General features: G+C 48.1%; 1 protein-coding gene across 1 annotated transcript; it reads left to right on the forward strand.

The window, feature by feature from the left end:
• Positions 1–1015: 1015 nt before the first annotated feature.
• On the forward strand, positions 1016–15920 carry LOC125459050 (membrane-associated progesterone receptor component 1-like). The gene is made up of 3 exons (XM_048544974.1): positions 1016–1346; positions 10783–10938; positions 14698–15920. The coding sequence occupies exons 1-3, from the start codon at positions 1049–1051 to the stop codon at positions 14808–14810; spliced, it is 567 nt and encodes a 188-aa protein (XP_048400931.1). The 5' UTR covers positions 1016–1048; the 3' UTR covers positions 14811–15920.

Raw genomic sequence — 15920 nt, forward strand, 5'->3', positions numbered from 1 at the left:
AGGCTTGGGGACCGCTTTGCAGAACACCTGCCCTTGGTTCACACCAAACAACTGCACCTCCCAGTCGTGAATCATCTGAACTCCCCCTCACATTCCTTAGAATGACATGTCCATCCTGGGCCTCCTGCAATGCCATAATGATGCTACCCAAAGGTTGCAGGAACAGCAACTCATATTCTGCTTGGGAACCCTGCAGCCCAATGGTATCAATGTGGATTTCACAAGCTTCAAAATCTCCCCTCCCCCCGAGGGCATCCCAAAACCAGCCCAACTCGTCCCTGCCTCCCTAACCTGTTCTTCCTCTCGCCTATTCCCTCCTCCCACCTGAAGCCGCACCTCCATTTCCCACCTACTAACCTCATCCCGCTCCCTTGACCTGTCCGTCCTCCCCGGACTGACCTATCTCCTCCATACCTCTCCACCTACACTCACCTTTACTGCCTCCATCCCTGTCTCTGACCTGGGCTGTCTCCTCTCCAGCTATCTTCTCCTCTATCCATCTTCGATCCGCGCCCCCCCTCCCTATTTATTTCAGAATCCCTTTCCTCTTGTCCATTTCTGATGAAGGGTCTAGGCCTGAAATGTCAGCTTTTTGCTCCTGAGATGGTGCTTGGCCTGCTGTGTTCATCCAGCTCTACACCTTGTTATCTCAGATTCTCCAGCATCTGCAGTTCCTATTATCTATAAATTTATCAATTTTGTGCCTGATACTACTTCTCATTAACATCTGAAGTAGGAGTGAGGGTCAGAAAGCTTGTGTTGTCAAATAAACCTGTTGGACTATAACCCGTGGTGTTGTGATTTCTGACCCAGTCCGACATCAGCAACGCGGCATTAAAGGGAGGTCTCGAATGCGCTGTTCCTTGTCCTCCAGGATTAAGGGTAATGCAGTGTGCACGATTCTTCGTCCTCCAGATAGAGGTTGGTGTAGTGTGCGCATTATCTGGTCCTCCAGTCTAGAGGGAGGCATAGAGTTCGCTGTTCGTGGACCTCCAAGGTAGGGGGCGCGGTCGTCGCACTGCCTCCGATTCATTCTGGCGACTGTAAGATGGCTGACGAAGCGGTACAGAGTTCAGTGGGCCCTGGGGTTTTGCAGGAGATCTTTACAAGCCCTCTGAACGTAAGCCTCCTCTTCTTGTGTCTCTTCCTACTTTATAAGATCGTGCGAGGAGATCGGCCGCCCGAGGGCGAACCGGTGGATCGCCAGGAGGAGTTGCCCCGGCTCCGAAGGGACTTCACCCCGGCCGAGATGCGCGAATATGACGGCGACAAAAACCCGCGGATCCTCATCGCCGTCAATAGCAAAGTCTTCGATGTCACCAAAGGAAAGAAATTCTACGGACACGGTACGGATCCAGGGTCCCGAGGGACCGCGGGCGGAGCGAGGCAGCTTTGTGGAGACTTATTCTATTCCCTCCCCCCACCCCACACCACCACCCCCTACCCCAACCCCTGCCAAATCCCCACCCCCATCCCCATTTCCCCCATCCCCGTTTCCCCCCAAGCCCCATTTCCCCCCCCAATCCCCATTTCCCCCCCCCAATCCCCATTTCCCCCCCAATCCCCATTTCCCCCCATCCCCATTTCCCCCCCATCCCCATTTCCCCCCCATCCCCATTTCCCCCCCATCCCCATTTCCCCCCATCCCCATTTCCCCCCATCCCCATTTCCCCCGCAATCCCCCATCCCCATTACCACCCATCCCCATTTCCCCCCCAATCCCCATTTCCTCCCCATTCCCCCATCCCCATTTCCCCCCATCCCGATTTCCCCCCCATCCCGATTTCCCCCCCATCCCGATTTCCCCCCCATCCCGATTTCCCCCCCATCCCGATTTCCCCCCCATCCCGATTTCCCCCCCATCCCGATTACCCCCCATCCCGATTTCCCCCCCCATTCCCCCCATCCCCATTCCCCCCATCCCCATTCCCCCCATCCCCATTCCCCCCATCCCCATTCCCCCCATCCCCATTCCCCCCATCCCCATTCCCCCCATCCCCATTCCCCCCATCCCCATTCCCGCCCCATCCCCATTCCCGCCCCATCCCCATTCCCCCCATCCCCATTCCCGCCCCATCCCCAGTTTCCCCCCATCCCCAGTTTCCCCCCATCCCCAGTTTCCCCCCATCCCCAGTTTCCCCCCATCCCCAGTTTCACCCCATCCCCAGTTTCACCCCATCCCCGTTTTCCCCCCATCCCCGTTTTCCCCCCATCCCCGTTCCCCCCCAATCCCCGTTCCCCCCCAATCCCCGTTCCCCCCCAATCCCCGTTCCCCCCCAATCCCCGTTCCCCCCCAATCCCCGTTCCCCCCCAATCCCCGTTCCCCCCCAATCCCCGTTCCCCCCCAATCCCCGTTCCCCCCCAATCCCCGTTCCCCCCCAATCCCCGTTCCCCCCCAATCCCCGTTCCCCCCAATCCCCGTTCCCCCCCATCCCCGTTTCCCCCCATCCCTGTTTCCCCCCATCCCTGTTTCCCCCCCCATCCCTGTTTCCCCCCCCATCCCTGTTTCCCCCCCCATCCCTGTTTCCCCCCCCATCCCTGTTTCCCCCCCCATCCCTGTTTCCCCCCCATCCCTGTTTCCCCCCCATCCCTGTTTCCCCCCCATCCCTGTTTCCCCCCCCATCCCTGTTTTCCCCCCCATCCCTGTTTTCCCCCCCATCCCTGTTTTCCCCCCCATCCCTGTTTCCCCCCCCATCCCTGTTTCCCCCCCCATCCCTGTTTCCCCCCCCATCCCTGTTTCCCCCCCCATCCCTGTTTCCCCCCCCATCCCTGTTTCCCCCCATCCCTGTTTCCCCCATCCCTGTTTCCCCCATCCCTGTTTCCCCCATCCCTGTTTCCCCCCATCCCTGTTTCCCCCCATCCCTGTTTCCACCCATCCCTGTTTCCCCCCCATCCCTGTTTCCCCCCCATCCCTGTTTCCCCCCCATCCCCGTGTTTCCCCCCATCCCCGTGTTTCCCCCCATCCCCGTGTTTCCCCCCATCCCCGTGTTTCCCCCCATCCCCGTGTTTCCCCCCATCCCCGTTTTCCCCCCCCATCCCCGTTTTCCCCCCCATCCCCGTTTTCCCCCCCATCCCCGTTTTCCCCCCCATCCCCGTTTTCCCCCCCATCCCCGTTTTCCCCCCCATCCCCGTTTTCCCCCCCATCCCCGTTTTCCCCCCCATCCCCGTTTTTCCCCCCCATCCCCGTTTTTCCCCCCCATCCCCGTTTTCCCCCCCCATCCCCGTTTTCCCCCCCCATCCCCATTTCCCCCCCCATCCCCGTTTCCCCCCCATCCCCATTTCCCCCCCATCCCCATTTCCCCCCCAATCCCCATTTCCCCCCCATTTCCCCATCCCCATTTCCCCATCCCCATTTCCCCATCCCGACTTCCCCCCCCATCCCGACATTCCCCCCCCATCCCGACATTCCCCCCCCATCCCGACATCCCCCCCCATCCCGACATCCCCCCCCATCCCGACATCCCCCCCATCCCGACATCCCCCCCCATCCCGACATCCCCCCCCATCCCGACTTGCCCCCCCATCCCGACTTGCCCCCCCATCCCGACTTGCCCCCCCATCCCGACTTGCCCCCATCCCGACTTGCCCCCATCCCGACTTGCCCCCATCCCGACTTGCCCCCATCCCGATTTCCCCCCCATCCCGCTTCCCCCCCCAATCCCGATTCCCCCCCCATCCCGATTCCCCCCCCATCCCGATTCCCCCCCATCCCGATTTCCCCCCCCAATCCCGATTTCCCCCCCAATCCCCCATCCCTGTTTCCCCCCATCCCTGTTCCCCCCATCCCTGTTCCCCCCATCCCTGTTCCCCCCCATCCCTGTTTCCCCCCATCCCCGTGTTTCCCCCCATCCCCGTGTTTCCCCCCATCCCCGTGTTTCCCCCATCCCCGTGTTTCCCCCATCCCCGTGTTTCCCCCATCCCCGTGTTTCCCCCATCCCCGTTTTCCCCCCCATCCCCGTTTTCCCCCCCATCCCTGTTTCCCCCCTAATCCCCCATCCCCATTTCCCCCCATCCCCATTTCCCCCCATCCCCATTTCCCCCCATCCCCATTTCCCCCCCATCCCCATTCCCCCCCCTCCCCGTTTCTCCCCCCCTCCCCGTTTCTCCCCCCCTCCCCGTTTCTCCCCCCCTCCCCGTTTCTCCCCCCCTCCCCGTTTCTCCCCCCATCCCCGTTTCCCCCCCGTTTCTCCCCCCCTCCCCGTTTCTCCCCCCTCCCCGTTTCTCCCCCCATCCCCGTTTCTCCCCCCATCCCCGTTTCTCCCCCCATCCCCGTTTCTCCCCCCATCCCCGTTTCTCCCCCCATCCCCGTTTCTCCCCCCATCCCCGTTTCCCCCCCATCCCCGTTTCCCCTCCGATCCCCATTTCGCCCCCATTTTCCCCCATCCCCCCCTTTCCCCCCATCCCCCCCTTTCCCCCTATCCCCCCCTTTCCCCCTATCCCCCCCCTTTCCCCCTATCCCCCCCTTTCCCCCCATCCCCCCTTTCCCCCCCATCCCCCCTTTCCCCCCATCCCCCCTTTCCCCCCCATCCCCCCTTTCCCCCCCATCCCCCCTTTCACCCCCCATCCCCCCTTTCACCCCCCATCCCCCCTTTCCCCCCCATCCCCCCTTTCCCCCCCATCCCCCCTTTCCCCCCCATCCCCCCTTTCCCCCCCATCCCCCCTTTCCCCCCATCCCCCCTTTCCCCCCCATCCCCCCTTTCCCCCCCATCCCCCCTTTCCCCCCCATCCTCCCTTTCCCCCCCATCCTCCCTTTCCCCCCCATCCTCCCTTTCCCCCCCATCCTCCCTTTCCCCCCCATCCTCCCTTTCCACCCCATCCTCCCTTTCCACCCCATCCTCCCTTTCCACCCCATCCTCCCTTTCCACCCCATCCTCCCTTTCCACCCCATCCTCCCTTTCCACCCCATCCTCCCTTTCCACCCCATCCTCCCTTTCCACCCCATCCTCCCTTTCCACCCCATCCTCCCTTTCCACCCCATCCCCATTTCCCCCCCATCCCTGTTTCCCCCCATCCCTGTTTCCCCCCATCCCTGTTTCCCCCCATCCCTGTTTCCCCCCATCCCTGTTTCCCCCCATCCCTGTTTCCCCCCATCCCTGTTTCCCCCCATCCCCGTTTTCCCCCCATCCCCGTTTTCCCCCCATCCCCGTTTTTCCCCCCAATCCCCCCATCCCCATTTCCCCCCATCCCCATTTCCCCCCATCCCCATTTCCCCCCCAATCCCCATTTCCCCCCCAATCCCCATTTCCCCCCCAATCCCCATTTCCCCCCATCCCCATTTCCCCCCCCATCCCCATTTCCCCCCCCAATCCATCTCCACTGCCCCCAACCCCACTCCCACCTCTCCTCTTCCCCCCCCACCTCTCCTCTTCCCCCCCCACCTCTCCTCTTCCCCCCCCCTCTCCTCTTCCCCCCCCCCACCTCTCCTCTTCCCCCCCCCACCTCTCCTCTTCCCCCCCCACCTCTCCTCTTCCCCCCCCACCTCTCCTCTTCCCCCCCCACCTCTCCTCTTCCCCCCCCACTCCCACCTCCTCTCCACCCCCCACTCCCACCTCTCCTCTTCCCCCCCCACTCCCACCTCTCCTCTTCCCCCCCCCCACCTCTCCTCTCCCCCCCCCACCTCTCCTCTTCCCCCCCCCCACCTCTCCTCTTCCCCCCCCCCCACCTCTCCTCTTCCCCCCCCCCCACCTCTCCTCTTCCCCCCCCCACCTCTCCTCTTCCCCCCCCCACCTCTCCTCTTCCCCCCCCCCACCTCTCCTCTTCCCCCCCCCCACCTCTCCTCTTCCCCCCTCCACCTCTCCTCTTCCCCCCTCCACCTCTCCTCTTCCCCCCTCCACCTCTCCTCTTCCCCCCCCGCCTCTCCTCTTCCCCCCCCGCCTCTCCTCTTCCCCCCCCCCCGCGCTCCCACCTCTTCCCCCCCCCCCACTCCCACCTCTCCTCTTCCCCCCCCGCCCCACTCCCACCTCTTCTCCCCACTCCCATCTCTCATCCGCTACACCGCCCCACGGCCCACACCACTCCTTCTCACCCCCCCACTATTGCCCTCGCTCACTATCCCTTCCCTCGTACGTCCATGTGATTGTGGGGCAATTTGTAAATTTAAAATATCATACAGACATGGAAAATTGTTGTTATTCTTACCTCTTTGGGGTTACTTGATATAGAGTGGGTGGAACTAAAATGTGAATCATGATGCTGTACCCATCATGGGGTGGAGGGTTCTGACGAACGGTCGCTATTAACTCTGATTTTTTTTCTTCACAGATGCTGCCAGACCTGCTGAGCTTTTCCAGTAACTTCTGTTTTTGTTTCGGATTTGCAACATCCATAGTTCTTTTGGTTTTTGTGAGGTGGAGCACCCTCACTGAGTGAGCATTTCTGCCCACTTTCCCAGCTCTCATTCAGTAGTACCAACTAGAATTTGTTTTGATATTCAAAAAGTTGTTTGCATTTTTTCCTAAGCATTGTGATGGCAAAAATGTGTACCAAAAATCCTTGCGTTTATGCACACTACCATCATAATGTATCTCATATACCAGCAAGTTAGTTCTTTGATTGGTTAAAGTTTCAATTTTTTTTCTGCTAATGCCCTCCTTCCTTGACCCATGTATCATGCTGGAGTTCGCTATCCGCTTGTAAGCTTCAAGGTAATGCTGCATTATAAACCTCTAGTTACAGTGCAACATTGCCCAGAGGACTAGCAGTTCTAGCATCCCAGTTTGACATAGATGTCATTCTCTGTAAAGAATTCTGATATGAAATGAATTAAGAGTTGATCCAAGCAAACAAGTGGTGGAGTATGTTGAAATTTAGGAATGTCTAAGAAAGTTGACAAAAAGTCTGGGATAAATGACCAGAAATGCCCCCACCACACACCCATATACCCCTGTAAAAGAGTTCTGAAGTAGTTGGGCAGATTTCTCAACATTAAGCTCGATTGAAATTCTGTTAGAAAACAGGTGTCTGGAGTTAAGCAGTGAATAAACAATCTTGTTTGGTTTTTTGTGATGCTTTCTTATTAAGTTCTTCCAAAATTACTTTCACTCAACAAGGGTTAGAAATCATTTGTGGATATGGGCATTTATTTCAATGTGTTGCACTACTACTGTACCTATTCACAACTTAGTGCACCACCAGTCAGCAGATTCCTGCCGAAAGGGTATTGGAACACATTGTTCCCACCTCTGTGCTGTTGCTTAGAAAACCTACATTTAGAAGGAATTGTTTTTGAAAACTGTTTTTGTTGTTGAATAGCTTCTAAAATCTTGGCTGTGCTGTGCTTCTGATTACTTATTGCAGACTGTCCCAAGGAATCACTTCCAAACTTTGTGAACATTAATGTAGTTACTTAAATGTGTAACCAACCTACTATTCATGTAATTTTAAATTTAGATCCTATCTTTTATTCCAAAGCAGAGCTGACAGTTTGTAATTTTAGTTTGCCTTTTTAAGAGCAGAGTTCTGTCATTCAAGGGTTCTCTTAAACTTGGTGGAAAGTACGTGGAAATGAAGATGATAGGAGACAGTCACTATCAGGGTCTTATCCTTTGGAAAGCCATATTTGATTGTAATTATGTCAAAGTGGGTAACATAAACTTGGATAATGAAATGTGAGGCTGGATGAACACAGCAGGCCAAGCAGCATCCCAGGAGCACAAAAGCTGACGTTTCGGGCCTAGACCCTTCATCAGAGATGCTGCTTGGCCTGCTGTGTTCATCCAGCCTCACATTTCATTATCTTGGAATTCTCCAGCATCTGCAGTTCCCATTATCTCTAACATAAACTTGGTATGTCTTTGATTGTTGTTAGAGTTTCATTACACATTAACTGTGAATTGCAAAATGTCATCTGATCTTTGATTGTCTGTTGCTGTTGTGTAGAGGATCTGACAGTGTCTCAGTTCCTGGCAAATATTGCTCCTTCACTAAGCAAAAACAAACGGCAGTGCTTGAAAATATTGTAATGGTAGTTCAGTGAATTTTCTACAGTGACTTTTTAAGCAATAGTTCTCTATGACCAGAAAGTGCCGGTAGTTTTGAGCATTTAGTGGAATTAATGCCTCAATGTAGGTGTTATTCTGAATATTAAATTGTTTCATGACTATCCAGGCCATAGCTAAAAATTCATCCTGACTTGTAAACAATACCCAAACAACTCAACTAATTATCATATGAAATTTATGACTGTATTCCACTTAATTTCAAGGTGCTTTGAAGATGTGTGTTTTTCACTGCAAACGCCTTTATGGTGGTGAAGTATTATGACCTACTTCTGACTGAAATAATACAGACAAACTGGGAGGAAACTTTCTCCAGTTAGTCTGACATGTTGATATGTCTCAACATGCTTACATACAATTTCAGATATTGAGGTGTGGCAAACAGTTGCAATTGCAAAGTCTACTAAAATGTCAACTGGAAGAATCAACAAAAGTATCATCCAGCTTAAAAAATGCAACATGTTAACGTGCGTAGGAATAAGTTAATTACACCCAGGAGTTGGACCTCATTATCAAAGCCTGTCTTGCATGCTTCAGATCTGGATATTTCTCTAGCTTTGGCTGCATAATGTCACAACCTTAATCTGCAAAGAAAGCAACAGGCCAACTTGCAAAAGCATCCCCTCCACCCCATCCTGATTGATGTCCTTGTGACGTTCCCTTAGCTTCACTTGTTAACTCCACCAAGGTTCAATTAGTTACGTCCCCTTCTAGTTGTATATTCCTCATGGTCAGTTCTTGTGGCACAGTTGTAGTGTCCGTAACTCTAGACCAGAAGATTAGGGTTCAAGTCCCACCTGTTTGAGAGCTGCATCATAATGTATCCGAGCAGACGGATTATAATACCAGTATTCTTCACCGTTTTAGATTATAATAGCAATTTTGTAATTTACTTTTCCTTCGACCACTCACTCCCATCAGAAGGGAGTGTATGATGTGTAATATCCCTACGTCATTGGCTATTGGAAAATGGACAAAATAGTGACTGAAGCAAAACCCCGCCTGGGTTTCTTTTGACATGTTGCAACATTGAATTTTGTGGATTTAGCTCTTTTAGAAGATTGTGGATAGGATTAACCTTGTGAACGCCAATTTTGGTGTGATATCAGGAAGGCTGTGAGAAATTGATCAAACTGTGGAATATAGCCTGGTGGAGATGAAAACCTGAATTATTTTCTAAGGAGAAAATGCCAAGTGCAGATACAGTTGGATACTGTGATGTGTGTACTTTAGGGCCATTTAATTTACTATCTTTAATGGCTCAAAATTATCCCTGCTGATATTCTTGCTTTCAGCATTTAATATGCACAGATGTATCTATTCAGTACTCTCAAATCAGTGTTCCAACCTTAGGCATTAACCTTGATAGATCTCTGTGTAGCCTTGAGTATGTGATTTGTTTTGTTGATGAGAAGAACTGGACAAAATGGTCCAGGAGAGATCAGACAAGAGCTCTTATTTTATGTGGCATAGTTTGTTCTTTCTCATGTGTAATCTTTAATTTTATAGAATTACACATTGATTTGTTTGTCTCCCTCTTCCACCCCACCCTGCCAAGTCTGGGACATAGAATCTAATTGTATCCTCAGTTCTGATCTGGCTGAGATGCAGCAGAGACTGAGGGTTGAAAATGAGGTCATTCTTGTTATTTAATAATGTACTGTGCAAAAAACCACTCATTGATTAATCAGCACTTTTAAAAGGAAAGTAGGTTCTTCTTCCTGTTTCTTTCTTTCTTCATCTTTCTTTCTTCATCAGCTCTCTGATGAAGGGTCTAGGCCCGAAACGTCAGCTTTTGTGCTCCTGAGATGCTGCTTGGCCTGCTGTGTTCATCCAGCCTCACATTTTATCATCTTGGAATTCTCCAGCATCTGCAGTTCCCATTATCTCTTCTTCCTGTCAGTTGTTTTTGATATTAAACTAGAGCAAAACATTCCTTCTTGCTAAAGAGTGGAATGGGTGGGATACGGGTGGTCTGCCTCACAGGAGACAAGTCTGTTCCTTTCTTCCTGCCGTTAATGCTTATTATCATGTGTAGAAACTGTCACAGCAGGAGCTCCAAACCGTAAATGCACAGAGCTCTGTCAAAAGTGAGTACACATTTTGCATACTGTTAGATTATCTACTACAGTTCAGTGCTCAAACTGCATTCAGTAGTAGTGCTTTTATATTTCTTTTAAAGTGAATGTTTTGGAAGGGAAATAAATAAAGTGAAAATACATCTTACCAAAGTATGTCTGAGAATGTGCGAATGTGCACATTGCATTGTGGTGATGAATGCTCTGTGCTTAGCTCATGACACTGTTGGTCAGTTAAGCTCCTGCATTGTTTTATATTTGAACTTTACATCATTCAGCCCATTCAGTTGTTCAATTTTACTTTAAGCTTTCTGTTCCTTGAAGCGTGTTTCATGTTCTTTCATACCTCTGGTTCAGCTGCCAGAATTACTCTAGAGAGTTGGATCTTGGCCTTCCTCCCAAGTACTGGGTGTTTAGTGAGGCCTGGTTTGCTCAGTTCTTATGTGATATGGTAGTGAATTAATCCAGTGCTTTCTAGATCACTTGATTATGCTTTGATATACACTGGCATTCTCAAAGTCCTGTAAGCTGAAAAGGAACTTAATCAGCGCAGTTAAGCTCAACTTAATTACCAAGTAGTGTGTCTTTGTTTTCCATGAGAGAGTTTCTCCCATGTCCCAGTACTTTTTTAAAGAAAAGAATCGTCACGGAGTTGAAACTTCAGTTGAAGGACATTATTGCATTAATAAAATACTGTTTTTGATTAGAGGGTCCTTATGGCGTATTTGCTGGAAGAGATGCATCAAGAGGCCTTGCTACATTCTGCCTGGATAAGGAGGCATTGAAGGACGAATACGATGACTTGTCTGATCTTAATGCAATGCAGCTGGAAAGTCTTCAGGAGTGGGAGATGCAGTTCACCCGTAAGTATTCTCACTGTACGATAATGGATGTTTGAACTTTCACTTGTATTGTTTAGGCCAGGAGAGATTCATCTCTTGTATTGAATCCATGGAAATGCAGTAAGGAGGAAGAATCTCAGAATGAATTTCATTTGCTTTGTTGTCCGGCTGTACAACTATTTCTATAAAACCTCTGCGTGATGTTTTCTGTCACCACAGTCTTTTAGAAAAAATCATCTGTTTTACAGATACCTTCAATGCAGAGTCAAACACAAAATTGTCAGTTGGCTCTTCGAATTTTTTTGATCCACTGTGTTTAATGCTGTAGAATCTTGTTTGTGGAGGTTTACAATCAGGTAGTACTTGCTTTCAGTTTGATTAGTCAGTTCCCCTGCCTGTGGCAGTTTATTGATGAAGACACGTATGTTACAACCAGCGTCACGGAGGAGGCAAGTATAGAAAAGGTTTACATTTTTGGATACTAAAGGATTGGAGGGATGTGGGGATAGCGTAAGAAAGTGAAACAAAGATGAATGATTATTATTGAATGGCAAAACTGGCTCAAAAGACTGATCGAACTATTCCTGCTCCTGTTTCTTGTATGTAACAGAATAATGTATTCAGTTTGGATAAGTACCAAGGTCAGTGCTGCAAGTGGTGAAATTGCTGCATTCAGAAAATAGTTTGAATTTTAATTCGTGCCTAGGTTCCTTAGACTTCTTATTACACCTCCTAACAGTTAGAGTCCATTTGAAGATGGAAGTCTCTGTGCAGTAAAGATTAAAAGCCTGTACCACAGAAGAGATTATGAAGCAATTCATAATCATAATTTATCTCTAACAAGTAGTGCCTCTTCGGCAAACTTCAGAAAAAGTAGACTGTTAATCTTGCCAGCTTCTAATACAAACACATCATGTATATTTTGTTTTCATGTAGCTGTGTTGTTCTCAATGCATTTGGCATTACCTGCACTTGCAAGTTTTGATTAGAGAAAAGTACTTTGCAGCTCATCGCAACAACATAAGCTTTTGATACCAGCAAGTTTTACTGATACTAATTAATTTGTGAAAATGAAGCACACTGGCCTTTCAGTTTTGGTCTGGAACTTGATAAGCATGTTGTGTTAGTGACTCTGATGCTTGGTTTCTCACTCTGACTTCAAGGTTCTGCCAAGATTTCCATACAAATTACAATCGCATATTTTACTCCACCTTAAATATTGACAAGATTTCAGCTTCAGTCACTAACAGTGATAAAGTGAACCTTGATTAATCTTTTCTGAGTCAGAAGGTGGAGGCTTTGAGTTGACAGTCAGGCAGTCCCAATGAGTGAAAAATGGAGCCCCCTATTTTGACATCCATGATTCTCCTGTTCACTTGGTGTGATAGACTCTTTTTCTCATTGTTTGGGATGTACAACTCTGTAAAACCACTTCTGCCAGTTACAACTGAGTAACCTAGGAGTGAATATAAATCTGGATTCTCTTAAATCCCAGATGAAAATGCCATATTATGTTATGATGTGTTTAATTTAAAGTGACTAAGTTTGAGATTCCAGGTCATACTAAGAGAATAAAATCATGTCGTAGTAAATTATTTTGGGAAATAATATCAGGAGTTTTAGGTACAGGTCAACAATCCGTATATTGAGCCAACGTTGCCCAGAAAAAGTTGTAACGTAGCACTCTGATTCAATGAAAATTCATCACACGTTTATGTGTTATTAGTCACATAGTGCATTACTCAAATTCCAAAAGGGTCTGTATTAGACAGGCCCCTTGTTTTTTTTCAAATTCCAAAAGTGGCAAGTCAGCTTTTACCCTGTCTCACCACTCTCTATCGTCCGAGGTTCCATTCTAGCTCATCCCCAAAGCCTGTGTTTCGTTCCTATCCTTAAGTAAACCCTACTGCTTTGTTTCTTTTTCTTGGTGACAGGATCATCCTCACATTCCATTTCTAACTAAAGCTTCAGGGTTAATGCTAGTTCAACCACATTGCATTTTCACGGAAACTCTGTCTGGCTGCTGCACCAACATCTGTGCATGTTTGTACAGTTTAACTAACTTTTCTTTTAACCTGACTACTTTCTTGAGTAAGAATAAATGAAAATGAATCTTGAAAAATTTGTATGATAATAGCTTGTGAAGTGACCTCAAACTCTACCTAATTCTAATCCCAGCTGGAAGTTCATGTGGATTTAAAGGTTAACTCATGCCATACCCAAATACCTGCCCTACAACAGTCACAAGATTCTTTAATTTATAAGAAACATGTTAATCTTTACCTACAGAGTTAGGAAAGTAAATCAGTCTAACGTATATCTTGCATGTAATACACGGACAACTTGTACTCCACAATCCAGAATTAACATAAGATAGATATGAGTTAACAACAAACTGTGGTCAAATATCCTGCAGGGCATAGCAAATAATTCAGTTAGGACACATGCACTTAAAGTGGGATTGGTTACTGTGAGTCACAAGAAGTCTTTAAAAACTCAGTCTCCTTTACTACGGTGTACCTTGAAAAACCCTCAAAGTATGTCGTGAGTTGCCTCAATAGCTGCTCATGTCCTGGTATTTTGATCTCTTCCTCTGACACTGCATTCCAGTGGGTTCTCAAGCTGCCCTCCAGCATCTATTCAGGCACAATTCTAGCTCTTTCACAGACAACTGGCTTCATAAAGCTGTTAATGCCCTTGGTTTTCTCCTAGCTCCACCATCTTTCATTAGCTTCAAGCAAGTACGGTTATGGGCTTCCTTCACACTTGACTGTTATGTGAACTACCGAACAACTCCTCGGACAGCAATCAGCCGCTAGCTGTATTGAGACACTTTCTTGTTGGTGCTCCTCTGTCTCCGTTCAGAATCAGGGACTTTCTGCCTTCTTGGCACTTGCTGTCTGGAGCCTGCTAACCACAGTACATCTGGAGACTCTTTTCCGTGTTTCCAGCCACAAACCAAACATGTAGCATACCTTTTCTGGCTTACACAAGTCCTGTTGACACATTTTCATACCACCACACACAGGTGCACTACTGTCTCTGAAATGGACACCATGGTGTCTGGAACACAGGAGCATCCGCAACCTGATCTGCTCTGTGCATGCGCTGTAACTTCTGGGGCTTTTTAGGAAACAGTGCAAACAAGACAAACAACAAACTACAGTAATGCATTTCGTAGTCTGTTATCCCTTTCTAAAAAGTATTTTTTATTCTATTTAAAACCTCTTCTACAGTCCATAGTTATGCAGATTATATTTATTTTGTCCCATATTTTATAATTCAGATGAAATTAATCCCTTTTGTTTAAGAAAAGGCTGCAGAATTTTAATTTTACGAAATTGTCTGTGACTATGTAGTAGTGTAAGTGAGTGAAGTGATCATTTTGTACCCTCGCACTCTGTTGCTGCTACTTGATTCTTCCCTTATTAGATTTTTCAAAGTGTGGTAGGTATAGTCTGGTAATCATAGGTCCTTGGTGTGATGTTACTAGAATCCAACTCTTGACACTTGGTTTGGCATGATCAGTATAGAAGAAATTGATCGCAGGTCTGGATAAAGTAGGGTTGTTGTCCTTCCAAACACATGCCTGAGTATAGGCCGTGCTGTGATGTAACAGAAATTGAGAGATGAGCGAAGTGAGATTTCACCCTTTGTTTGGGAGCACACTGCAATGGGAACTAAAGCGTGTGTCAGCATTCTTAAATCGCATGTTTATTGAAAGACTTCCTAAAATTGGAATGCCTTTTAATCATTTTCTTTCCTCTTAACCTTTTTCAGAGAAGTACTATTATGTCGGAAAACTTCTGAAACCGGGAGAGGAGCCCACAGAATACACGGATGAAGAAGATACAAAAGATGCAAAAGAGGCTAAAGAGTTGGCAAAGGAGTAAAGTTCTGCAGTTTGGAGAGATCTATTTTTGTAGAATTGATCAAGCAACAACATTGCATTGAAACCTTTGACTAAGATTTCTGCGGGGTGGGGAGGGCACAATTATTGCAACTGTTCAGTCTTATTAGTTTGACAGGTGTTTTGTGGTGAGGCATGAAATGAAGATGTGGAGGGAGGTCCATCAGCACTGAGCTCTGAATATTGTAAAACTACAATAACATGACTTGTCCCAGCCAAGGCAGAACAACTTAGTCTGATAATCAAGCTACTCCATTCAGTCAGGATAATTTGAAAATGTGTAACTAGTGTTTTCCCTCATTCCTTTTATAGGAGAAGGAAAAGGCCTTTGCGCTGCAGAAATTAAGTTGTGGGTGGGACAGCAGGGAAACATGCATTCAGCTTGACCAAACCAGCTCAATATTTACAACATCTCACCGTCTCATTAAACTACATTCTCGCAGAGCTAACCTGTATTTAGCTATGGTTGAGCTTCTAGCAATGTTTTTGGTTCAGAAAGATGTGCATCACCAAACCAGTTTACACTGCATATGGATACTGTAAGGTTAAGCAGTTAATTCTGGTCAGTCTTGTTGCTTGCCTCTTGTAAATGTGACAGAGCACTTGGCGGGTGCAGTGCCTCAGCAAAAGTATGCAGCAATAACTGAATGGGACATTACAAATTCTGAAGATTGAATTTTGCAGGAATTGTGTGGGATCAGTTCAGTTAAGATCACATTCCCTTTAAAATTATTGGCCTACAAACCAAACCATTTTAATATGCATTCTAACAGTAACTAATAAAAAAGCAAGATGTTTTGTTTTGGTAGTTTTTCTAATTGTAGTAATAAAGTGACCTGTTTTTGTGCCATTGTCTAAACTCTTGTACAACAGTCATCACAAGTGAAATGCTGATGTGGACCTCATCAGAGGACTGTGCTTTGTAAAAAAAAATTCAAAATCCTGTGTTTGCATTAAATATATTCCTAACCAGATTAAATGTTGTATACTAACAAAATATGATTAAGTCTGTACAAAAATGCATCAGATGATATTGTACAGCATGTGTTTATTTTTGTTGAAATAAAGAATGTCACTACTTGGAATTCTAAAA

The sequence above is a fragment of the Stegostoma tigrinum genome, chromosome 15 (assembly GCF_030684315.1).
Source record: "Stegostoma tigrinum isolate sSteTig4 chromosome 15, sSteTig4.hap1, whole genome shotgun sequence".
Classification (NCBI taxonomy): domain Eukaryota; kingdom Metazoa; phylum Chordata; class Chondrichthyes; order Orectolobiformes; family Stegostomatidae; genus Stegostoma; species Stegostoma tigrinum.

Bases quoted from the DNA above. Each gene is read 5' to 3' on its own strand.
- LOC125459050 (XM_048544974.1), top strand. From the start codon at position 1,049: ATGGCTGACGAAGCGGTACAGAGTTCAGTGGGCCCTGGGGTTTTGCAG. The intron at 1,347-10,782 runs GTACGGATCCAG...GTTTTTGATTAG, and splicing joins AAAGAAATTCTACGGACACG to AGGGTCCTTATGGCGTATTT. The intron at 10,939-14,697 runs GTAAGTATTCTC...AACCTTTTTCAG, and splicing joins GTGGGAGATGCAGTTCACCC to AGAAGTACTATTATGTCGGA.